Source organism: Phyllobates terribilis, unplaced genomic scaffold (genome assembly GCF_046119375.1).
Source record: "Phyllobates terribilis strain yellow unplaced genomic scaffold, ASM4611937v1 Scaffold_3__8_contigs__length_932513732, whole genome shotgun sequence".
Taxonomy (NCBI): domain Eukaryota; kingdom Metazoa; phylum Chordata; class Amphibia; order Anura; family Dendrobatidae; genus Phyllobates; species Phyllobates terribilis.
Window position 1 is genome coordinate 930,329,582 of NW_027362763.1, and position 25,099 is coordinate 930,354,680.

At 45.5% G+C, this 25,099-nt stretch overlaps 1 protein-coding gene across 5 annotated transcripts in view; it reads right to left on the bottom strand.

Moving 5' to 3' along the window:
- The window catches only part of IPCEF1 (interaction protein for cytohesin exchange factors 1), a 686,360-nt gene that overhangs the window by 58,091 nt on the left and 603,170 nt on the right, over positions 1-25,099 (bottom strand). For all 5 annotated transcript variants that reach the window (XM_073672835.1, XM_073672839.1, XM_073672837.1 and 2 more), the window contains one exon: positions 857-1,038. In XM_073672835.1, the coding sequence (XP_073528936.1) occupies positions 857-1,038 (182 nt within the window). The remainder of the gene's footprint in view (positions 1-856; positions 1,039-25,099) is intronic.

The window sequence follows — 25,099 nt, forward strand, 5'->3', positions numbered from 1 at the left end:
TTTTTGCAAAAACTCCAAAAAATGCAAAAAATATTGGCCTAAATTTACCATTAACAAAAAGTACAATGTTTCACGAAAAACTATTCTCAGAATCACTGGGATACGTTGAAACGTTCCAGAGTTATTACCACAAAGTGACATTCGTCAGAACTGTAAAATGTGACCTGGTCAATAGGGTGAAAACAGGTTCGGGAGTGAAAGGGTTGAGCTCAGAAACCTTCCATTTTTAAGAAGCTGACAATTTTTGTGAGATACTTACTGTATTTTATGGATTATAAGACTCACCAGACTCTAAGATGCATCTCAATGTTGGGGTGAAAAATAGGAAAACTTTTTTTTAAAATAAAATGGTGCACCTTATAATCTGTTTTACCTGGGGGGTGGCAGCGTTGGAGCGGGGTCACAGAAGCCAGGGTCACTGTTTCCAGAAGTTTACAGCGGCTGTGGCGGGAGTGGGGCAATGCTGCAGGCCCCGTCCTCAGAAGAAGTTAGCGGTGAGTGGAGGGTCCCTCTCCCATACATAGCCCTGCGGTGGGCTTTGGGAAAATGGCCGCCAGAGGCAGCGCATGCGCAGATCAAGATCTTCAGAGTCGAGATCTTGTCACCCGAGATCCCAATCTATGCATGCGCCGACTTCATCTGAGAGGACAGGACCTGCAGCATCACCCCACTCCTGCCGCAGCCAAACTCCTGAATCTGTGACCCAGCTCCTCTGACAAAGTCTCCAAGGTAAAATACCGTACCCTCGCATTATAAGACACACAACTTGTTTCCTCCCAAATTTTTTTTGGGGGGAGGGGTGCGTGTTATAATCCGGAAAAATTGGTAGTTAATATTACAAAATATTCAATCTTACCTTCAGAGTACTGTTCAAAGTTCTAATTTTGTGCAGTTTTTCATTGATTGATGGATTTTTGCAGCGTTTAATAAAAGACTTTCTCAGTTCAATTTTAGACGAGGGTCGGCGATCTCCAATCGGTGATAAACTGGCTTCTTCTAACGATTTGTATAACTTCTCCATTTCATCATCTTCTTTATCTTACAGAAGCAAATAGAAACATTTAAGCATAAAACTGTCATTATTGTTATATCACCACAAATTCTGAAAACTGAGGAAATGTTAATGCAATGACACGTTTTCGACAGCTGGGTTTTATAACTACTTTCCAAGTGAACAAAAGGGTATTCTCATATGCTATGTTTTTTGTTTGTAAAACTAACAGGAAAATATTTTCCCTGTCAATTTTACCTTTTCATAACAGAATGAGACAAAGGACATTTTATGATTAATGGTAATCAAAAATGCAAATTGAACAGTTCATTAGATATGAATAGAAAATGCATAGGACATTCTTGTTGGTGGCAGACACATTTAGCTTGTTTATAGGCCTCATGCTACTAGGATAAGAGTATACTTTTGGCACACACTTAATGGTTGCTGCCTGTTGGTATCTCTTTCTCTACTTTTATCCCAATGAGAGCACAGTAAGATTTACGTTTTGGATCTATAAATGACTGGAAAACATAAGTTAAAGCCACTCCCTATCTGGTCTTCACTAGTGATGAACGAGCACTAGAATGCGCGGATGCTCGTTGTTCGAGTCGAGCAAATTGGAATGCTTGAGTGCTCGGACCGAGTAATGAGCCCAATGTAAGTCTATGGGAAACTCGAACATTTTTCTGGCAGCTCCCTCGGCGGTCTGCAGAAGGCCTAAAAATTGTCCAAATCGATGGGAACAGTGCTCAAATGACATGGGATCAGCATGGGAAAGACCCCTGGAAGCATTTCTGACACCCAGGTCACTGCTGTCAAGAATGTTGTCAGAGGTATTACGCCATTTTTACGGACTCACAATAAAACATGCAAAAACGAAATGAAAATGGATTTTCCTGGGAAATATATTAAAGAACATCCTTTCCTGGGTAATGTCTTGTATATAAGGCAAAATAGATAAACAAAAACAAAAATGCTCCTTCACACCTTGGTCTATGTTTGCATGTAGTGTTTTTGATGCGTTTTTGCAATTTTGCATTACTTTCAACCAAGACAAATGCATTCACAGGGAAATGTCATTTTAACATTTTACAACCTTATCTGGCCATGTGGTGTGTGACACATCATCAGACACATGCATACAGTGCTGAAAAGACATGGGAACAGCACAGGGAAGACCCCTGGAAACATCTCTGACTCCCAGGTCACTGCCTAAAAGTGTACCCATCATAAGTGATCCTTGGCGCATGCGAAGATGCCTCCCGCCATGCACCTGTTGTTGCAGACTTGCAACAATCACTGTCCACGTCCTTGTTCAGCGCAGCATTCAGTTGACCCTACCCCATTCCTTGGAATGCAAGCGCAAATATGCAGCCAGCCACCCACCCACCAGCCGCAATAGTAAACTGCCAGATTTCTGGGCAGCTGCTTGCACTTGAAATGTGGCCTTTTAGGCTCGTGGAGGCGGAAGCTGTCCACAACCTCATGGCGGTGGCCGGGTTTCCATACTCGGTTCCAAGCCGCCACTATTCCTCTCAGTGTCGTCTCCGCCTTACACAAGCGCGAGTCCCACAACGTTACCTGTGCCCTTACTAGGAAGGACTGCCTAACCACAAACATGTGGACAGGTGAATTTGGCCAGGGACGGTACAGAGCCAGTCCACAGCTTGTCGGTGAGTTGTATTTCACCACAGCCATATTTTCCCACACACTTCTCTTAGTCAGGGCTGCTTCTCGACAGGGTTGGACGGGCCCACCAGAGAATCATCGGGTGGTCCCTGGCTTCTCCATCAGGTAAGTTCATGATAGGTGGAAACTTTGCAGCTCCTATGGGGCTCTTGAGCGGTGGAGAAAAGTGGGCCCTTAGAAACAAATCCACTGGTGGGCCCAATGTTTTTCAGCCTGACATTGCTTCTCAGTGAGAGTTGTATTTCACCACAGTCATATCCTTTAGCTCGGTGAAAGGACTGGCATAGAGGGAAACCGTATCTACTCTGGGTGTCATTTCTCCCAGGAAGTCCTGTAATGCAGCTTGTTGCATAAGCAATGGCAGCCTGTCCAACATCAGCTCGCACTTGTCAGTGGTGCTTCGACACACAAACATCTTTCTTTGCGCTTTTTAATTTCATGACTACAGAGTTGGGCAATGGTCTGATCTGCAATGCGGTTTGAGAAATAACATGCATAAGCATGTCCAATCCACATTAAAAGAGCAGCCATTGAGTGTCCGGGAACCTTCCCACATATTTTCCTTCGCCAGGGCTGATTCTCGGCAGGGTTGGACGGGCCCACCAGAGAACTGGAGACTCCTCCGGTGGGCCCTGGCTTCTCCTTCAGGATAGTTCATAGTGCCGAAGTGAGGCCATGATGATGATAGAGACCACTATCTGCTTCGCATTTTGTTACTTGGAATGCTAGCGTAAGTATGCAGCCAGCCACCCACCCACAGGCCGCAATAGTAAACTGCTAGATTTCTGGGAAGCTGCTTGCACTTGAATTGTGGCATTTTAGGCTTGTGGAGGCGGAAGCTGTCCAGAACCTCATGGCGGCAGCGGCTGGGTGTCCATACTTGGTCCCCAGCCGCAACTATTTCTCTCGGTGTCGTCTCCGCCTTTCACAAGCGCGGGTCCCACAACATTACCCGTGCCCTCCACAGTGCACTTACTGGGAAGGAACGCTTAACCATAAACACATGGACAAGTGAATGTGGCCAGGGACAGTACATCTCACTGGAGCCAGGCCACAGCAAAAAAGCCGCCATAGAGTGTCCGGGAACCTTCTCACACACTTTTCATAACCAGGGCTGCTTCTCAGCAGTTAGACGGGCCCACCAGAGAACCGGAGACTCCTCCGGTGTGCCCTGGCTTCTCCTTCAGGAGAGTTTATAGTGCCGAGGTCGTAATGATGATAGAGGCCACCATCTCCTTAGGTTGCTGCTGGTACTATTCTATGGGAATCAGCTTGGCTCCAACTAGCCTGGAATATTTCCAGTGAACTATGGCACGACGCCATGGTATTAGCAGTGCCCCCAGTACCAGTATCAAAGCTATCCACAATTTCTTTCTCAGGAATTTTATTTGGTAGACTGAGTGGCTGCCCAAACACATTAGTTTCTCACAAATGACCTGAAGATACTGAGTGGCAGTAGGTGCAAGTTTCTCCAGCATGTTAGGTATCTGAGGGAGAACAGAGAGGGCAGCATAGTGGCTCAGTGGTTAGCACTGAAACCTTGCAGTGCTGGGATCCTGGATTCAAATCTTAGCAAGGACAACATCTGCAAGGATTTTGTATGTTCTCCCCGTGTTTGCGTGAGTTTCCACCTTGGTAAAAAAGCAGCCATAGAGTGTCCGGGAACCTTCCAACACACTTTTCTTAGCCAGGGCTGCTTCTTGGCAGGGTTGGACGGTCCCACCAGAGAATCTTCGGGTGGGCCCTGGCTTCTCCATCAGGAGAGTTCATGATAGCGTAAACTTTGCAGCTACTATGGGGCTCTTGAGCGGGGTAGAAAGGTGAGCCCACGGAATCAAATCTTCTGGTAGGCCCAATGTTTTTCAGTCTTAAACTGCTTCTCAGTGAGAGTTGTATTTCAACACAACCATATTCTTTAGCTCGGTGACGGGACTGGCATAGAGGGAAACCATATCTTCTCCAGCTGTCATTTCTTTACCACCAGGTTCCGCCCATTCTCACACACGACCATGCCTAGCTATTAGGTCAGCGGTGTCAGACACAGATCTGCCTGCTCTTCCAGAGCTATCCACAACTCTTCAGTGTTGTGTGGTTTGTCACCTAACCATATTAGCTTCAGCACAGCCTGTTGCCGCTTGGCCGAGGCAGTGCTGCAGTGCTTCCAGTTTGAAACTGATGTGGTAATTTCAGAGATGGATGCTGAAGAGGAGGAGGAGGTGCAGGAGCTGTAGAATGTGGGGGCAACCCTGAATGACCCAGGGCCTGCAATCCTCGGCATCGGGAGGATATGTTCCGTCCCAAGGTTTGACTGGGTCCCGGCTTCCACTATATTAACTCAGTGTGCCATCAGCAACATGGACTGTCCCTGCACACAAGCACTTGTCCAAGTGTCCATGGTTAGGTGGACCTTCCCAGTAGCTGCGTTGTTGAGAGCATGTCTAATATTGTGGGACACGTGCTCGTGCAATGCGGGGATGGCACACCAGGAGAAATAGTGGCAGCTGGGGACAGAATACCGAGGGACGGCCGCCACCATCAGATTGTGGAAAGCTTCTATCTCCACAAGCCAAAAGGCAACAATTTGAGCGCAAGCATTCGCAAAACATGTGAATTTAGTAGCGTGGCCTGTGGGGCGTTGGCTCTGTATTTGTGCTTGCATTCCAAGGACTGGGGTAGGGACAACTCTGTGCTGGGACAAGGACGTGGACGTGCTTGCTGATGGTGCTACTTGAGAGTGTGCAACGACAGGTGCAGGGTGGGAGGCATCTTCACATGCACCATGGATAGGGGATTGGCGTGCACGCACAACAGTGGAACAAGCAGTGGTGTCACCCGCAGACACTGTTGCTGGACCCCTGGAGTTCAGCCCACTTAGTCGGATGCTTTGCTGCCATGTGCCTGATCATGCTGGTGGTGGTCAGGCTGCTAGTTTTGCTACCCCTGCTGATGCTGACTTGGCAGGTGGTGCAAATGGCCTTTTTGGGATTATCGGCAGAGTCCTTAAAAAATAACCAGACTCGGGAAGACCTAACAGTTGTACTGGCAACTTCAGTTATGTTGGCGTTACGAGAAACGCTTTCCCGCCTTGTGTCTGCAGCCACCACACTGCTTCTTCCTGCCTGTTGTGGTGCTACGCCTCCCTCCACCTATGTGCTGCTGTCCTTGCTCTGTATGTCCCCATGCCTGGTTCGATCACTTACCATATCATCCACCACCTCGTCTTCCACTTCTGCACCCTGGTCCTCTTCCTGACTTTCTGGCAATTGTGTCTCATCATCATCATCCACCTCTTGCGACAGTAATTGCACTTTACCACCGTCACGTGACCGTGGCTGCTCCAATATTTGGGCATCGCTACACGCGTTCTCCTCTTGACTCACTTGAAGCTGGCTTGGCGAGAGGCCCGAATATACACCACCACCCTGTCTTCCACACAGTCAAGTCTCAGTAGCCATGAGTCTGGACCCCATATTGTTAGAACCTTGCTCTTAGGTTTTTTCTATTGCTGGTCACATGACCTTGTTGGCCTATTTAGTCCTGCTCCGCCCTTCTGGCTTTGCTGGACTTCATTGTATTACTACTCTTTAGCTAGCCGGTGCTCAGTATCTAACTCTGTTAGTTTGCTTGGTCTTCGGACCTCTGTGTTCTATATATTTTGTTTGTTCGTCTGTCTGCTACTATTTCTGTTAGGAGGTGTCCATTTTGCTTCCAGTCCCTAGTACTTGTAGGGATTCCTTCCCCACATCTATAGGTCTCCGTACAGACTAGCTGAGGACTTTAGCAGGTCTGATCGCAGGATCAGGTCCCCTGTTACATCGTAGGGATCAAGCTGAGTTCTATCGTAGGGACAGATCTCCTCTCTTTCCTTAGCTCTGGTAGCAGAACATAACAGTAAGTCCAGCCCGCAAATTCTCTAAGGAAAGATTTTTCTGTTCCATCATGGTGTCGGTTCTGGATTTGGCTAAACGCCTGCAGGTACTCTCTCTGGAGGTGGCCGAGCTCCATCAGCACGTGAGTAACTGTTCTGGAGCACATTTCTTGGAGCCTAATGTACGTTTGCCTGATTTATTTTTTGGTGAACACCAAGAATTTTTTTCATTTAAAAATGCTTGCTTATTGTATTTTCGTTTGAGACCCAGGTCCTCTGGGGATGAATCCCAGCGCATAGGGTTCATAATGTCACTTTTGCGCAAAGAGCCTCAGGAGTGGGCCTTTTCTTTGCAACCTAGTGATACATGTTTTAGATCAGTGGATAGTTTTTTTTCTGCTTTGGGGCTATTATATGATGATCCTGATCGTGTCTCATCTGCTGAGACTGAGTTGAGACGTTTGAGACAGGGATCAGGTAATGTGGAAAAATATTGCACTCATTTCCGTCGGTGGTCTACTCAAATAGGGTGGAACGATTCTGCTCTGAAGAGTCTGTTTCTTGCTGGGCTTAGTGAAAGGGTTAAAAATCTGCTAATTGCTTATCCCACACCTGAAGATTTGCAACAGGCTATGCAATTAGCTATACGGGTGGATAGGAGACTGCGTGCAAGGGTTAATGAGAGCAAATCCTCTGCTATGTCAGTTTCTGGTCATGAGAATGTGTGTACTAACAGTGGAGAGCCGATGGAGATTGGAGCGATGGCACCTCGCTCTCAAGAAAAAGACCGCAGATTTTCTGAAGGTTTGTGTTTCTATTGCGGAAATTCTGGTCATTTCATTAAAAGCTGTGTGCTTCGTATGAAGAAAGAAAAAAAAATGGTCAGTCATGCCCATATTGCCTGTTTAAATTCCAAGGGTGTATTTTTAGCTGCCCCATCTAACACTCCCCATGGGAGGTTGTTTGTGCCTGGGACCTTTAGGAGAGATTTGTTTGTTGAGTGTCACGAATCTCGGTTGGCAGGTCATCCCGGAATCTCTGAGACCAAGAGACTGGTGGGTCGCAGTTTTTGGTGGCCTGGATGGCAGAAGGAAGTCATTAAGTGGGTGCATCAATGTACTATATGTGCTAGATCTAAGTCCTCACATACTCCTGCTGCGGGGTTGCTTTGCCCTCTGGAGGTTCCCAGTGCTCCTTGGACACATTTGGCTATGGACTTTATAACTGACCTTCCCCCCTCTGAGGGTTTTACTGTCATCTGGGTGGTCGTGGACCGTTTTAGCAAGATGTGTCACTTGGTTCCCTTCGTCAAACTGCCCTGCGCTAAGACTCTCGCTAAGGCCTTTGTCAAGGAAATTGTCAGACTTCATGGCTTTCCTACTGACATTGTTTCTGATAGGGGACCTCAGTTCGTGGCTCGTTTTTGGCGCGCCTTTTGTGACAGGTTGGGAGTTCATTTGTCGTTCTCATCCGGATATCATCCTGAATCTAATGGCCAGACAGAAAGGAAAAACCAGGATTTTGAGCAGTTCTTGCGTTGTTTTGTGGCAGACAATCAAGAGGGGTGGTCTGAGTTTCTGCCACTTGCTGAATTTGCTCTGAACAATCATACATCTTCTTCTGCTGGTTGTTCGCCTTTTTTTTGTTGTTCTGGGAGACATCCGTCGTTTGGGTCGTTCTCCAAGTTGGTATCTGCCGTGCCTGAGGAGGAGAATTTTTCCGGCAATTTGGAGAGAGTTTGGACGGATGTGCGTGGTAATCTTCAGGAGGCTAACAGAAAATCTAAAGACTACTTTGATAGGAAACGACAGGAGGTTTTGTTCGCTGTTGGTGACATGGTTTGGTTGTCCTCTAGGAATCTGCGGTTGAGGATTCCTTCTAAGAAATTGGGTCCCAAGTTTGTAGGGCCCTTTAAGGTGCTTCAGGTTGTCAACCAATCTGCTGTTAGGTTGGAGGTTCCTACCTCCTGGAGAATTAATCCGGTGTTTCATGTCTCTCTGTTGAAAAAAGCTGTTGTGTCGGATTGTGACGCCTCTGCCTCTGTTCCTCCGGTGGTGGAGGACGGGGAATATGAAATTTCTCGCATCCTTAATTCTAGACGGTATAGAGGTAGTTTGCCGTATCTCGTGGCCTGGAAAGGTTTCGGACCCGAGGATAACTCATGGGTGAGGTCGGATGATGTTTCCGCGTCCAGACTTATCAGAGCGTTTCACAGGAGATTTCCTGATAAGCCTGGTCCTAGGGGATCCGGAGGATCCTCTTAGAAGGGGGGGTACTGTTAGAACCTTGCTCTTAGGTTTTTTCTATTGCTGGTCACATGACCTTGTTGGCCTAGTTAGTCCTGCTCCGCCCTTCTGGCTTTGCTGGACTTCATTGTATTACTACTCTTTAGCTAGCCGGTGCTCAGTATCTAACTCTGTTAGTTTGCTTGGTCTTCGGACCTCTGTGTTCTATATATTTTGTTTGTTCGTCTGTCTGCTACTATTTCTGTTAGGAGGTGTCCATTTTGCTTCCAGTCCCTAGTACTTGTAGGGATTCCTTCCCCACATCTATAGGTCTCCGTACAGACTAGCTGAGGACTTTAGCAGGTCTGATCGCAGGATCAGGTCCCCTGTTACATCGTAGGGATCAAGCTGAGTTCTATCGTAGGGACAGATCTCCTCTCTTTCCTTAGCTCTGGTAGCAGAACATAACACATGTTCCTTATCCTGATCCTCCTTCCTCCCATCATGCCGAGTGGCTGGAGACAACTGATCCCACACTTGGACACTCAGAAGAGCTGTTCACTTTTCCATTTGCAGATTTGGGCCTCTCGCCCGGCCAGCTTCAAGCGAGTAAAGAGGAGAACACGTGTAACTATGCCCAAATATTTGAGCAGCCACTGTCACATGAAGGCAACAGTGGGAAAGTGCAATTACTGTCGCAAGAGGTGGATGATGATGATGATGAGACAATTGCCAGAAAGTCAGGAGGACCAGGGTGTGGAAGTGGAAGACGAGGTGGAGGATGATATAGTAACTGACCCAACCTGGCAGGGGGGCAGGCAGAGCAAGGACAGCAGCACATAGAGGGAGGGAGGCATAGCACCACAACAGGCAGGAAGGAGCAGTGTGGTGGCCACAGACACAAGGCAGGAAAACAGGAAAACATTCCCCATAACGCCAACACAACGGAAGTTGCCAGTACAACTGTTAGGTTTTCCTGAGTCTAGTTATTTTTTAAAGGCTCTACAGATAACCCCAAGAAGCCCATTTGCACCACCTGCCAGGCCAGCATCAGCAGGGTTAGCAGCCTGACCACCACCAGCATGTTGAGGCACATGACAGAAAAGCACCGTACTAAGTGGGCCGAACCCCAGGGGTCCAGAAACAGTGTCTGCTGGTGACACCACTGCTTCTTCCACTGTTGTGCATGCACAGCAATCCCCTGTCCATGGCGCATGCCAAGATGCCTCCCGCCCTGCACCTGTCGTTGAACACTCTCAACTAGCACCATCAGCAAGCACGTCCACGTCCTTGTCCCAGCGCAGCGTTCAGTTGTCCCTACCTCAGTCAAAGTGACAAAGCGCACAACTCTGATGAGTTGTGGACATCTCTGAAAGAGCAGGCAGATCTGTGGCTGACACCGCTGACAGGCATGGTCATGTGTGACAATGGCCGGAACCTGGTGGCGGCTCTGAAGCGAAGCAAGCTCACACACGTATCATGCCTTGCCACGTGCTTAACCTCGTGGTTCAGCGGTTTCTCAAAACCTACCCGGATCTTCCGCATCTAATTGTCAAAGTACGCCGCGTGTGTGCCCATTTTAGAAAATCAGATACAGCTTCCACCGCCCTTGCCGTGCTTCAGCAGTGTTTGTAGCTTCCAGCCCACTGACTGGTGTCCGATGTTCCCCCTGTGCATTGCATTTGTTGGGAAGGATTTGTGGGCAGAAGAAGCAGTTGTTGACTACCAGCATCAACAAGGCCATCGGTATTCAGTTCAGACTGTACACGTAAGATATCAGGATAGAAGTGACTAACAGAAAACAGCCATATATAAATTAGATATAAACATGTTCCCAAATAGTATTAATGGCTGTCAAATCTGGGAATATCTAGAGGTCAGATCATCTTACATAACTAGAGGGAGAGATGACATAAATCGCCTAAATGATGAACAAAAAATGTCCATAATGTACAAAATTGGATAAACTTTATTGTTAAAATGTTAACAGGTTAATGTGGGCTAAAAACACCAACAATAATTACCATGTGGAAAAAGCACACAGGGAAACTAGATATACATGTATATGGCTACCATATGCAGCACCTAAAGGACGTCAGTGTCTGTTTTTTTACACATATACACTAGAAGGGGAACCTCAAATAATGGGTATAGTTTAAAAAGAGATCAATCTATATGTGTACATACACAATAGTAGCTGACACTAAATATAGAATGTAAAGTATAAACATATTACCTGTGATAAGTGTCAGTACCTGGAGGATCATCAACCTGTGCGCACAACCCTGACACGCGTTTCGGCGTGGGCCTTTGTCAAGGAGCAGATATAAGATATCAGGAGTGAACATGGATGTCAGACATCTGTACCATCCTCCAAAACCTTGCGGACTCCACCATCCAGCTTCTCTATCTCCTGAAATGCTCTCTGCAAACAAAGAGGATGCATTGGTGGAGCACGATGAGATGGAGCAAGGATCCATACAGGGTGATTCCACACAGCCCAGCCTCATCTCATCCCATCGTGGATTGGGTGACAATGAGGAAGAGGAGGAGGAACAGGAGCTGGCTTCCTGCGCTATAGACGGTACTACCTGCACAACTGTCATACCGTCTGTTCAGCGTGGATGGCCTGAGGACAGGGAGGAGGAGGAGGATGAGGAGGAGAGCATGGTCAGTCGTCCTCTTGGAGAGGACATGGAAGTCTTGCCTCTTTGCAGTCTGGCACACATGGCTGAGTTCATGTTCTGCTGCCTTTGCTGTGACCCACGTGATGTCCAAATTTTGGGTGACAGTCTTTACTGGTTGATGACACTTCTAGACCACGCTACAAGGAGAACTTTGTCTCTTATTCTCGCGCCGGACAGGCCTAATAAAATGGGGTGGTACCAGAATGCCCTTGTTGCGGAATTATTAAAAAAATCACAGTTCGTTGGACAACTAAGGAGTACAGGCAATAGAGACACAAATGCAAACCAGCAGAGGCAGGGGAACACTGTCAAAGTTCTGGGACAGTTTTCTCAGACCCTCCCATCGTACAGGCCCTGAGGCGTGGGGTACTCTCATAAGGAGGGAAAAGTTTCGGAAGATGCTTATGGAGTACCTTGCCGACAGTACCAACGTCCTCTGTGATTCCTCTGAGCCTTATAATCATTGAGTATCCAAGCTGGACACGTGGCATGAACTGGCCTGCCCTGCTGCTAGCGTTTTGTCAGAGCAGGTTTTTAGTGCCGATGGTGGAATTATAACCTATAGGCGCATCCGCCTGTCAACTGAAATTGCTGACAGGCTGGATTGGGCCAGACTTCTCAACATCACTGAATGATAGCAGCATAACAAACTCAAATACAGTGTCTTTTTTTTGGGAGGTCTAACTATTCCCATGCACCTCTGTCTTCACACCCAGACATGGGTATATGCTTCCTGATTTTGTCTATTCAGGATTTTGCTTATTCAGGAGGCGCTCCAACCTCTACGTCTCTTGCAAAGGGCATTGAAGTGCCTCCAAATCTTTGGCAGCCGTTGCAGTCACTGCATAGGCCAACAGTATGGGAGACCCAATTCCTAATAATGGGAACATTTTATTCAGGAGACCCTCTGACCTCTACATCTCTTCCAAGGGGCATTAGAGTGCCTCCAGATTATTGGCAGTCATTGCAGTCACTGCATATGCAAGAACAGTATAGGAGACCCACTCCTGTCTAATGGGAACATGTCGTTAATGTGGCCCAGCTCTATGTGTCTTTAAATTGTTAGTGGGTTTTTTCCCAAATTTTGGCAGCCCTAGCAGTTACTGCATGGGCATTACCACTATAGGAGACCCACTCCTTTATAATGGGAACATTTATTTTACTGAGGCCCTTCTCTATGTCTCTTCAGAGGGGTATTGGGGTGTGTCTAAATTTTTGGCAGCCCTTGCAGTCACTGCATACGCAATAACAGTATAGGAGGCCTACTCTTTAATAATGGGACCAACAAAGCACAGCCGACTGCTGGCCCTTTAAGAATAGTAAGGACCGCCTGCTGACCCTATAAAAAATAGTGTTTGTGACTTTCAGAGTCCCTCCTTTATAAATGAAACAGGATGTGTCTGATCATGTCTCACACACCACATGGCAAAATAAGGTTGTAAAATGTTAAAACTACATTTAGCGGTGAATGTATTTTTCACCGTCGAAAGCAATGCAAAAGTGCAAAAACGCACCAAAAACACTACGTGTGAACATAGCCCAAGGTGTGGAGGAGTATTTTTGTTTTTGGTTATTTATTTTGCCTTATATACAAGTCATTACCCTGGAAAGGATGTTCCTTAACATTATTCTCAGGAAAATCCATTTTGGTTTTGTTTTGGTATGTTTTATTGTGAGTCCGTAAAAGTGGCGTAATACCTCTAACAACGTTGTTGACAGCAGTGACCTGGGAGTCAGAGATGCTTCCAGGGGTCTTGCCCATGCTGTTGCCATGTCATTTGAGCACTGTTCCCATCGAATTGGCCAATTTTTAGGCCCTCTGCAGACCGCCAGGAGGAGCGGCCAGAAAAATGTTCAAGTTTCCCATAGACTTACATTGGGCTTGTTGCTCGGGTCGAGCACCCGAGTATTCCAATGTGCTCGACCCGAGCAACGAGCATCCAAGTATTTTAGTGCCAACCTCTGCTCACAGGCAGGCATTATTTTGAGGCCTATGCATGGGCAGGATATAACGGATTGTCTTCCTACTTCTGTGAAGTCAGTTGATTATTTTTACCCTTAATGAAATAAGGGGATTTATCTATGTCCCAAAACTGTGCAAAGTGTCACACTTTTGTTGTCGGTGTGGTTTGTGGAATAGTCCTTGATTGTTTAATTTTAGTGTATATCTAATAAACATTATAGTTTTAAGGGTTTTTTTATGTAAGAATTGTTGTCCTCTCCCTAAGCATTTATAGTTGTTGTTAAGCAGATCTGTGGCAGTTTAGGACCAGCAATGGCAGCAGCAATACAGTCTAGTACCATAAACTACAGTGGGCGGCTAGGAAGTTTATGGCTGGTGTGGATGTGCATTGGCTGCTGCAGCAGCATGCTAGTGAGATAAGAAAGGGGCAGGTAAGGGGATTCTTGGAAGTTTAGAGTCAGCAACGACAGCCCTGGCAGCACCAGTAATACAGTATAGATGACTTGATGGAAAGGAAGTAGATGCCTGGCAGTGTGTAGTCCACTTTGGTGGCAGCAGAACATTGTAGATGACAGTTAACAGACTGGCAGGCAGACAGATAGTTTGGCCGATGTAATTATTGGCATCAGCTGTCGGTTCATGAAAGTCTGCACTGATCAATGCCTGTTTCATTTTCTCAAATTTCATGTTTTTCCACTGGTCTGCTTTGGTGTGACAAATCCTCCGGTTGTTAGAACCTTGCTGTTAGGTTTTTTTTCCTTTGCTGGTCACATGACCTTGTTGGCCTATTTAATCCTGCTCCGCCCTTCTGGCTTTGCTGGACTTCATTGTATATCTACTTTCTAGCTAGCCTGTGCTCTGTATCTAACTCTGTTAGTTTGCTTGGTCTACGGACCTCTATGTTCTATCTATTTTGTTTGTTCGTCTGTCTGCTACTATTTCTGTTAGGAGGTGTCCCATATTCCTCCCAGTCCTTAGTACTTGTAGGGATTCCCTCCCCACATCTATAGGTCTCCGTACAGACTAGATTAGGACTTTAGCAGGTCTGATCGCAGGATCAGGTTCCCTGTTACATCGTAGGGATTCAGCTGAGTCCTATAGTAGGGACAGATCTCCTCTCTTTCCTTAGCTTTGGTAGCAGAACATAACACCGGTCGCACCAAATGCCCTCTCTAACATGACACTGGAAGCTAGACATGACAGTACTCCCATAGCAAACTGATAGGTCAGTTCCTGCCACCGGCCCAATTTGTTGACCAAGAAATCCATGGAATCAGGGTTTAGTGTATCTGACAGAGAAAGGACAAAGTTTAGGTATGACTAAACCTGGCTGTTCAGATTGTTCAGATGATGTGTCTGTTTGCTGAAGAGTGCCAGGTTGTCATGATAGCAGGAATAACATCTGGTGCATCATGTCAAATATACTGTAGATGTTGCTGCTACTGCCACCTTGGTTACTTGTTGAGGCCTTACACTGGCACAGGCGGGGGAACGTTGTGTCTGCATGGCTCGCAGAGGTGCCTGCTGGCTACTTCTATGGACAGAAGGCATTTACTTGATGAAAGCTTTGTAGAGCAGGTAAAAGAGCTCATCCTGAAGTAAACCGTTTTGAATTCCCTTTCGGAAACTGAAAAACTGAAAAAGATTCCCTTTGTTTACTTTTATAGCGATGATCAAGAAGCATGGCTATCCGAAAGTAATCAATTTGCTTCCTGTTAACAATACGTCTGTCCTCCCACAAGCATTGCAGCATATAGCTTGCCATGCCCAGCATCACGACATAGGGCCCCGTTGCTTCATTGTCGCAACCCCACTGTGACTGTTGGTTGTCAAGGCCAGTAACATAGTCATCATCATTTTCACTCTGACTGCCTTGTTCATTGCCTGCACAAAGTCTTCAGTAGGTGACACACATCCCTCATTAGCTGCCTAGCACAAACAGAATCCCAGTAAATTACCCTGGTATGGTAATTATGCTGCTTTTTTGAAGAGGGGAATGCTTTATTAGTATTTTACAAGTCCTTTCTTGTGTTAGGAGGAAGAAATAGGGATGAGACACCAAGGTTATTTACCGGTAGCCGTTTTTCACAGAACCCATGGCAGCACACCTGAGAGAGGGATCCGCCCACCAAGGACAGAAAACCATCTGAAATAAAAGGGCGGCATCTCTCCCCTGCTTCAATTGGGTTACAGAGCATGAGAAGACCTCCATGAAAAAATTGTATACATAACCGACACAAATCACACATATCACCCAATCTATAGTGCACACCCATGTGTTGAGAAAGGAGGGGAATACAGGTGCTGTCATGGGTTCTGAAAAAAACGGCTACCGGTAAGTGACCTTGGTGTTTTCCCTTCACCCATGACAGCACATCTGAGAAATTTTTGGGGAATTGAAACACCTTAGGGAAAGACCACTGCTTGCAGCACCCTTCTACCAAAGGTTAAGTCAGCAAAGGAGGATAGATCTAGTCTATTGTACCTAAACAAGGTAGATGGTGAGGACCAGGTAGCGGCCTTACATATTTGATCAATCTATACCTCTGCTTTCCCAGCCCAGGAGGTCGCCACAGCTTTGGTGGAGTGATCCTTGATGCCCTCAGGAACTGAAGCACCACTAGCAGCATAGGACAGACTAATGGCCTCCCTGATACACCTAGCAATGGTACTTTTAGACACCCCATAACCCATTCTGATACCCTGAAAGACTACGAATGGGGACTGGGCTTTCCTCCACTGACTGGTCATAGATATGTACTCTAACAGAGTTCTTCTAACATCTAACCTATGGAATCTTTCCTCCCCTGGAGTCCTAGGATTATTACAAAAAGAGGCCAAAATTATTTCTTGGCTCCGATAGAACTTTAAAGCTACCTTAGCAAGGTAGGCCGGATCAGGCCTCAATATAACCCTATCATCAAGCATCTGTGTATAAAGAGGGCATATGGACAGGGCCTGTATATCGCTCACCCTGCGGGCTGATGTTAGTGTCACCAATATAACGGTTTTAAGGGTAAGGAATTTAGCGGACAACCCCTGTAGAGGTTCAAATGGTTCCTTGGTTAATGTTTCTAGTACCAGATTTAGATCCCATGGAGGAACTCTTGAAATTGTGACTGGTCTGGACCTGTTACAGGATTTAATGAATCGTGACACCCACTTATTGGCCGCAAGATTACAGTTGTACAATGCGCCCAAGGCTAATACCTGAACCTTGAGGGTACTAGTCGCTAATCCTAGTTCAAACCCTAACTATAGTAATTCTAGAATGGGACCCAATGGAGTCTTTTCCCCTAGAGACTGCCCTGAAAATTCTAGAATTTTTTCCACGTCCTGCCATAAATCCTTGTTGTTATCGGCTTCCTATTTTTAACAAGGTGGAAACTAATCATTGTGAGAAACCTTTCTGACTCAAATTCCATGTTGCTAGATGCAAGCCCTTGACTTGAGTGCGGAATACTGGACCTTGAGCAAGAAGGTCCGGGATCTCTGGCAGGATCCATGGATCTGACACTGACATTGTCCTTAAAAGGGAGAACCATGGTCTTTTTGGCCAGAATGGGGCAATCAGAATCACCCTTGCCTGATCCTCCCTGATCTTTTTCACGACTGTTGGAATCATCGCTATCGGAGGCAGGGCATAAGCAATCCTGAAGTTCCAGGGAACCTGAAGGGTGTCTACCGCATACGGATTTTCTCTGGGATTTAGTTAACAGAATTTTTTAACTTTTCTGTTTTGCTCATCGGCAAAGAGCTCTTGCATGGGGGTTACCAGAAATAGACCTATCTGCTGAAAGACTCGAGTGTTCAGAGTCTATTCCCCCTGTTTCAGTCTGTTGGGGCTCAGGAAGTGCACCTTGGTATTTTATACCCCTTTTATATGCAGCGTTGTAAGTGACAAAAGATGTTGTCCTGTCAGCTGGAAAAGTTTGCTTGCTGCTATCATTAAGGAGTGTGACTTTGATCCACCCTGGTGATTGATATACGCCACCATAGCCCGGTTGTCCGACATGACCCTGACGTGGCGACCAAGAAGGAAGGGAAGAAAGCCTTTTAGAGTTCTTTCCACAGCCCAAAGTTTTTTCAGGTTTGATGTTTGATCTCTCTCGATAGCTGACCATGTCCCCTGAATCGTCTTTGGAATGCAGTCTCAGGGTCTTTACTCACAGTTCTTTCACTCCAAGTTATCACTGCAGGTTTATAACTTCCCGCGTCGTCCTGTGTTCACCGAGTAAGGGGCTCAGTCGACTCCCAGGTAGCTCTGGAACACTTAACAGGACCCCCCTCTGTGTGTCCTCTCTGGCCTCTCTCCTTGTACCTCACACCTAGCGGCACCTCTGTCCAGTGTCCTCGGGCCTTGGCGGGCGACATGTGGTCCGTCCCCTGGCCCTATGTGGCTACTTTCCTGGTGGCTGGTGTGGACGGCCTGCTGTACTTGAAGTGCTGCAGCCTCCAGTTTCCAGTTGAGCCCTGTAGTCTCTGCTGGTTGGTGGACCCGGTTCCCCTTCTCTGGCCTGACCCCCTTACTCTTCTAGTAATGGCGGGCGTACGGGTGGCCTGCTGCACGGCCCGTACCCCTGGGGTCCATTCTCTCCTTGTCCTGGAGCCATCCTGCTCCCTCTCCTTTCCAGGCTCAGGCCTCGTGGCAGGGCCTGCCTGTGGAGCAGAGCTCATACAGAGCCTCTGCTCCCTGCCTGCACCTCAGTCTGACTGACTGGACCTGAACTCTCTACTACCCTAATCTAAGATGATTCCTCACTAATATACCTTTTACTACTGTGCTCCCTGAATCTACGTCCTCCACCCATCCACTACATAGTTCCCCCTCTCTAAGTGGTTCCTCCCCACTCCAGCCAGGGATCAGGGACTGTGCTCTCCCGTAGGAGCAATCTCGCCCTGTCCCCCGGAAATGTGGTGTAGTGGATGTAGTGTTAGGGTCCTGAGCCATACTCCTTCCTTACCTGAGAGTGAGATACCACATCTCTGGGTGAGATGCAATACCTCTGTGGCGACCGAACCCTCAGGGGCGCCACACCTGCCTCCTTTCTACCTTTGAACTTCCATTTCCTTCTTTCCCCCAGAGTACGTCCTCTATTAAATTTTTTCCTCCAAAAGGAAGTCTTCCTCGTGTCACTTGTGAATCCAGGAAAGCCTTTCTTTTTGTTACCGGCTTTTTCCAAGATGTCATCCAATTTCTTCCCAAAGAGAAATTGGCCATCACATGGTATAGCACATAGTCTGTTTTTTAACTGCAAATCTCCTGGACAACCCTTAAGCCACAAAGCTCGTCTTGCAGCATTAGATAACCCCGCAGACCTGGCCGCTAGCCTCACTGAATCTGCGGATGTGTCCTCCAGGAATGCTGCAGCTCCATGTAACAGGGGCATGTTGGCTAACATTTTATTCCTTGGGGTTTTGTCCTTGAGCTGGTCCTCCATTAGTTGCAGCCAGATCATAAGAGAGCGGGTGATGCAGGTTCCAGCGATTGCTGGCTTCAGACCACCTGCTGCGGCTTCCCAGGTGTGTTTTAGATAACCATCTGCTTTTTTTTTTTTCTACATAATTTTTATTGAGGTTTTCATAAAACATATAAACAAACCAGATTAAAGAATATAGTCAAATACCCATATGCAGACTGGGCATATAATCGCATCATTCATAGGATTTACTGGCAATATATACAAAATAAAATTAACATTAAAACCATATAACCTTCATCAACTAAGCTAACATAAGATCTAGCTGATATTAAAACTTATTAAAGCCATCATGGAAAGGTAGTCAGTCTATGATTAGACTAGAAACCCTAGCCCAATGATTTCTCTACCCTACTCTTTCTCCCCTTTTTTAATTTAAGTGTAGTAGTCCCAGGCTATTTTTAAGATCCTCCAATATATACCAAGCTGTAGAAATGAAGGGTTCCACCATTTATTTTTTTTCATTTAGTGAGCATCAATTTACATAAACGGTTTCCTCTTTAGAAGAAATTTGCCAGCTTGCGTTTCCTTATTACATAGGGTGTCCAGTTGCTACACCTCCATAAAATGTCTCATTTGAGCTGTCAATTCTGCAATGGGGGGGGGGGGGGTATTGGGGTCTAGCCAATATCTAAGTAGTTGTTTTTTGCCAGTATAAGCAGGGTGTGAAACAATTTGGGAGGGCCTCCTATATTTCTACCAGGGTTATCTATTTTGCTCCAGAAGTGCAACATGGCTAGATAAGGAGAAAGAGTATATCCTGGACCCCAAATGGTGTTAATCATAACTGATACCTGTCCCCAATATGAAACTGACGCAGAGCAGGACCATAGGCCGTTAAGGAGGTCAGAAAAAGGATGGGGCATTTAGGATATGCAGTTAGCCTATTTGATAGCGGATCTTTTTTAGGTATGTTAAAGGCGTAGATGGCCCCATGTATAATTTTATACTGAGTTTCTCTCCATGCTTCATTTATAATGTGTTTTCTAAATACATTCCAACCTGTCCTAATCTTACCAGGAATCTCCACATCCTCCAACTGTTGCTTCCAATATTTAAAAAAAATGTCCGGGTGCACCTCCAATAAATTAGACCTCATTACAGAGTAAAGAACAGATATTTAAGTGGCACCCATTGGAGATAACAAAATGATATCCAACTCATTCTGGGAAACCTCAAAAGTAACATCATTTAAATTAGCTCAAATGGAGAGTTTGATTTGTTCATATTGAAAATAATGTTGGAGAGGTAGGTTATATATTTCCCCGACATTCTGTACATGTCAGCTATCTCTGCTCAGTTGGGTGGAGAAGATGAGATACGTTGTCTACACCTGCCTGCTGCCATCTTGAAAATAGTTTATTTGCACTACCCTGGGGGAATTCAGGATTCCGCCATAGCGTTGAGATTCTAAGGAAAGGCCATATTTTTTCCTGACTGCCTTCCATGTTGAAATAGTGTCCCTAAAAATCACCGACCTTTTGACTGCCAGGGGTAACGAAGTAAACCGAGAATGAAGGAGAGCAGTTAAGTTGAAGGGGAATGCATAATCGGATTCCAACTTGTGATTAGAATTTGTATGTCTCTTATGGAGCAAGTCTATTATGTAGCAAAAGAGACAGGTGAGATTGTAATTTCTGATGCTTGGAAAGTTAATGCCTCCATCGTCTTTAGAAGCCATGAGTTTGTTCAGACTAATCCTAGGACGTTTTCGCCTCCAGATAAAATGGCTGAAGAGTGACCCTATTGAGTATAGTTACTTCGGAGTGTTTCTGGAGCAGTGGTAAGGTTTGTAGTTAATACATAATCCTGGCTGTACTAATCATTTTTACAAAGTGTGTCCTACCCATAAAAGATAAGGGCAAATCTTTCCATGTCTTTAATTGGCTAATGATTGTTTTTTATAAGAGGGGGATCATTTAAGGTGTATCGAGATGAAGGCGAGTGACCTATTTTAATTCCCAGATAGGTAATATATGAGGGTGCTAAGGTTATACCATTTAAAGATCCATTTAGGTAAAGTTTTATTCCCTTTTCGGATAATGGGAGTATTTCACACTTTTTGACATTTATTTTAAACTCATGTTAGTAACCAAAATTTTTAAGCAGGTCCAGCACTATAGGCATAGGTTGAATGGGATCAGACAAACAGAATGATGTCATCTGCAAAAAAAAAACGCCTGAATTGATCTCCTAGTAAACTGGATGCCTTAGAAAGTGTTTGGATCCGACAAAATGAGGACTATGGGTTCCAGAGCTAGGTTGAAGAGGAGGGGGGACAACGGACAGCCCTGTCTCGTCCCTTCTCAAGGGGGAAGGGAGTGGACGGAAAACCTGGGGTGTATACTTTAGCCCTCGGAGACTAATATAAATTACGTATGTAATTAAAGAATGGGCATGTTAATGACATTTTTGCTAAGACCTTGTATAGCCTTTCCCAATTTATGTCATGAAAGGCCTTTTCTGCGTCCAGTGAAATGATTGCTGGGGAGCCCTTTAAGTTAGATGAGGAGTGGATTTTATCCAGTACAAAGAGTACTTTTCTGATATTCAAAGTGGCAGAGCGACCTTTAATGAAACCTGCTTGGACGTGAGATATGAGGAAGTAAAATTGAGGCCAGTCTGTTGGCCATTATTTTGGATATGATTTTAATGTCAGAATTGATGAGAGAGATTGGCCTGTAAGAACTGGGGGATAGAGGGTCCTTGTCCGGTTTTAGTAACAATTTAATGTATGCCATGCTTGCGGAAGGAAAAATGGGATCACCTTGGGATATTTTGTTAAAGATCGATTCCAATAATGGGGAGATTTCCTCCCTTAAAGATTTGAAGAATTAGTTTGTGTAGACATCTGGGCCAGGGGCTTTATTTGGTTTCAGATCCTTTATTCTATTAGTGACCTCTTCCAAAGAGATAGGTTTAGTCAATAAAGATTTTTTTTCCTCTGACAGGGAGGGCAGCTTGACCCTCTCTAAAAGTATAACTAAGGAGGGAGGGGTTTATTTTGGGTTCTTGTATAGGTCCTGATGAAAACAACCTAAGATCTCATTTATTGTTTTAGGGTTGGTGTGAATTTCCCCATTGGTACTTTGTTATTGAAAAATTCCCTGTGGTTTTTTCATCCCTCTAGCCAGATTAGCCATCATCCACCCTGATTTGTTACCAAATCTATAGAAATAAACATCTGATTTAGATAGGTGAACTGTTTCATTCAGATATGCATATTGGTTAAACTCTGCTTGTTTTTGCGACCAGTGGTTTTTATTTATGGGGGTAGGGTCAAGCAAAATTTTGGTGTAAGCTTGCTTTAATTCAGTAGAAAGTTCACCATATTTTTTTAGAACTTTTTTTTGTGGAAAAATGTACATGCCAAAATTTTCCCCCTAAGCACTGCCTTGGCTGACTCCCATAATAACATAGGATTATTTTGGTGCGCCGAGTTGTCTGACATGAATTCTTGCCACCAAAATTTGAGAGAGAAGACGAAGGAGTCATCTTTGCAAAAATAATCAGAGAATCTCCACAAGAAGTCTGAATCTCGAACACCTTTGATAATTCCAAAATTACAGGAGCATGGTCTGAAATAGCAATGTTATCAATGTAATCAATTTAGCTAACAGAGAGGGGGAGATAAGTATATAGTCAATTCGAGACCAGGAGTCATTGGCATGTGAGAAATGTGTATATTCTCTGTTGCTAGGTTTGAGGAATCTCCATGAATCGACTAGCTGATAGGTGGACATAAGAGGTGCCAGCGCCTTGTCATGTCTGGTTATTGATTAGATGGTACCTGTAATATTTTTCCTGTCCTCGTGGACCGATACCACAAAATTAAGTCACCACCTACTATTTTATTAGAATTGGAGTAAAGCAAAAGTCTAGTTTCCAACTGTTTAAAAAGGATTTATTCCCTACATTAGGGGCATAGACATAATAAATGGAGAAAACCCCACAAGGTGTAGATATTGTTAAGTGGGCCAATCTACCCTCAACGTCCGTTTGCTAGCTGATAATCTGGTGTGAAAAGTGATTATTGATAAGGATTAAGACTCCAGCCTTTCTGTCCACCGCAGAGGAACTATAGACGACGCCTACTCATAATTTTTTCATCAGGGGGAAATCTGCTACTGGGAGGTGTGTCTCGTGTAGGGGGCTATGTCAGGTTTTAAACGTTTTAAATGCCTGAGGATTTTCATGCGTTTTTGGGGAGATCTCAAACCTTTAACGTTCCATGACACAATAAACATATTCAGGAACAGTATGATTGAACATAGCTGGTAAGATACTTACAAGACAATGATGGCATGTAGCTAGACTATAAAATAAGAAACAATTCTCGACATTTTGTAACAAACCTAAACATCAAATAAACAAAAACATTAGAGAATATTTGTCCTAGCAAGAGGGAGGGCATTTTGTGCCAACTCGCTAGGAAAGCCTTTCCCCTGGGCTTTGCTTCTGCCCAACCATGTGTATAAGACTTCAAATTAGCCCCCACTATTATGTTATTTTTCCTTTTCTTCTTCCCTTCCATCTCCTCCAAGATTCCAGCCCCGCCTCCCTCGAGGAGTATAATAATGTCAGTAGAGATAATAAGAGTCCGGAGAGAGAGAAGGGCTGGAGCAACGGCTTCCAGACTACACCTCACACCAGCACCCCCCCCCCCCGCTGCATGTAGAGAAGGTAGTTTACTGATTCATATATTTGTTAGGTCTCTGTTCTCCTTTGGCTCCCCGACTCGCAGATCCCTCTGGGTTCCGCAAACAGGAAGACTCGTTGTCAGCCTGGGGGGGCCCAATCAGGAATGAGCCCTGGGCACAGAAGAGTGTTGACAAAAGTTTCCGCCTTGCCAGGTGATACAAATTCCCGAAAGGAACCACCTGGGTCTTTCAACCATAGAGTAGCTGGGTAGCGGAGTTGAAAGCGGATTTTTTCCTTATGAAGCCTGGTGCAAATAGAACTTAAGGCCTTGCACTTTCTGGTTACCTTGATGGAATAATCTTTAAAAAGCAAGACTTTATGGCCTTGAATGATCACTGAGTGGTTCAGTTGCTTGTATGCCCATATAATGTCCGCTTTATCATTAAAATCCAGATTTCATGATGACCTGCCTTGGCCTGGATGCATCCTGGTTCACGGAGGTAGAAGGCGGGGGGCCAATCCTGTGGACTCTCTCCACCTTTTTGCTCTCGGGTAGTTTTAGAGCCCTTGGAACATCATTTTCACATAATGGCTTCAAGATATTTTGTTGATACAACTCCGGTAACCCCACCAAACGTAAATTGCTTTTACGGGAGCGATTCTCAAAGTCATCAATGCAGTCTCTCAAGATCATGTTTTCATGAGTGATAGCTGTCATTTTGGAGTGGTCCTCCTTTGAATCATCCTCGATGGTCAATACTCGCGATTCCAGTTTAGTCAGCTGTTTGGCTTGCTCATCCTGCCTAACCTGTAGGTCCATCAGGGCAGTGTTAAGCGTGGATTGAATTATGGTGTTAATTTCAGGTAGTAGTTTAGCCGTGACCTCAGCTGCCAGTTCTGAAGGGTCCATTTGTGTTTCCCCTTTCCTTGAAGTAGAGGTGCGGGGTAGTTTGAGGGGATGGCGGGACTCCTCTCCATCCTCAGTTTGGGAAAGCTGTTCCTCTTGGAGAAGAGTGGGAGCAATATTGGGGAGATTAGAGATGTCAATATGACAGGAAGAAGCAGGCTGTTTTTGCCCACTACAAAGGAGGTAGCGGTCCATATAAGCAAGTATTATTGTTTAAAGATAGCCTTCAGCTTGGCATCAGCTTCAAAAACCATGAGGATGCAAAAATCGAGAGTTAGGTGGCTGGATGAAATGTACAGTGGGTGAACATAAGCGGTTAATAAGAATTCACATGGTCGGCACCTGAACCGGAAAACTCACAGATTCATAGTTTGCAAACTGTTCTTATTTCATGCTTAGAGAAAGGAAGGTCACCAAAGAAACTACCTATTGTCCAGTTATAAATCTTGGATGCAATGCCAGGACTGGATACTAGATGGCAGCAGAGACCCTGGTTGAGACCACAGGGTGAAGATGAAACAACAGCTTTTATAAGTTTGGGCTGCAACTCCCTTTTGGTCCACAAGATGGCGATCGGAGCTGGCAATAATTTGTAACTGCTGTTTCTCAAGGGTACACCAGATGGAGCTCAAGGATAAAGTCCAC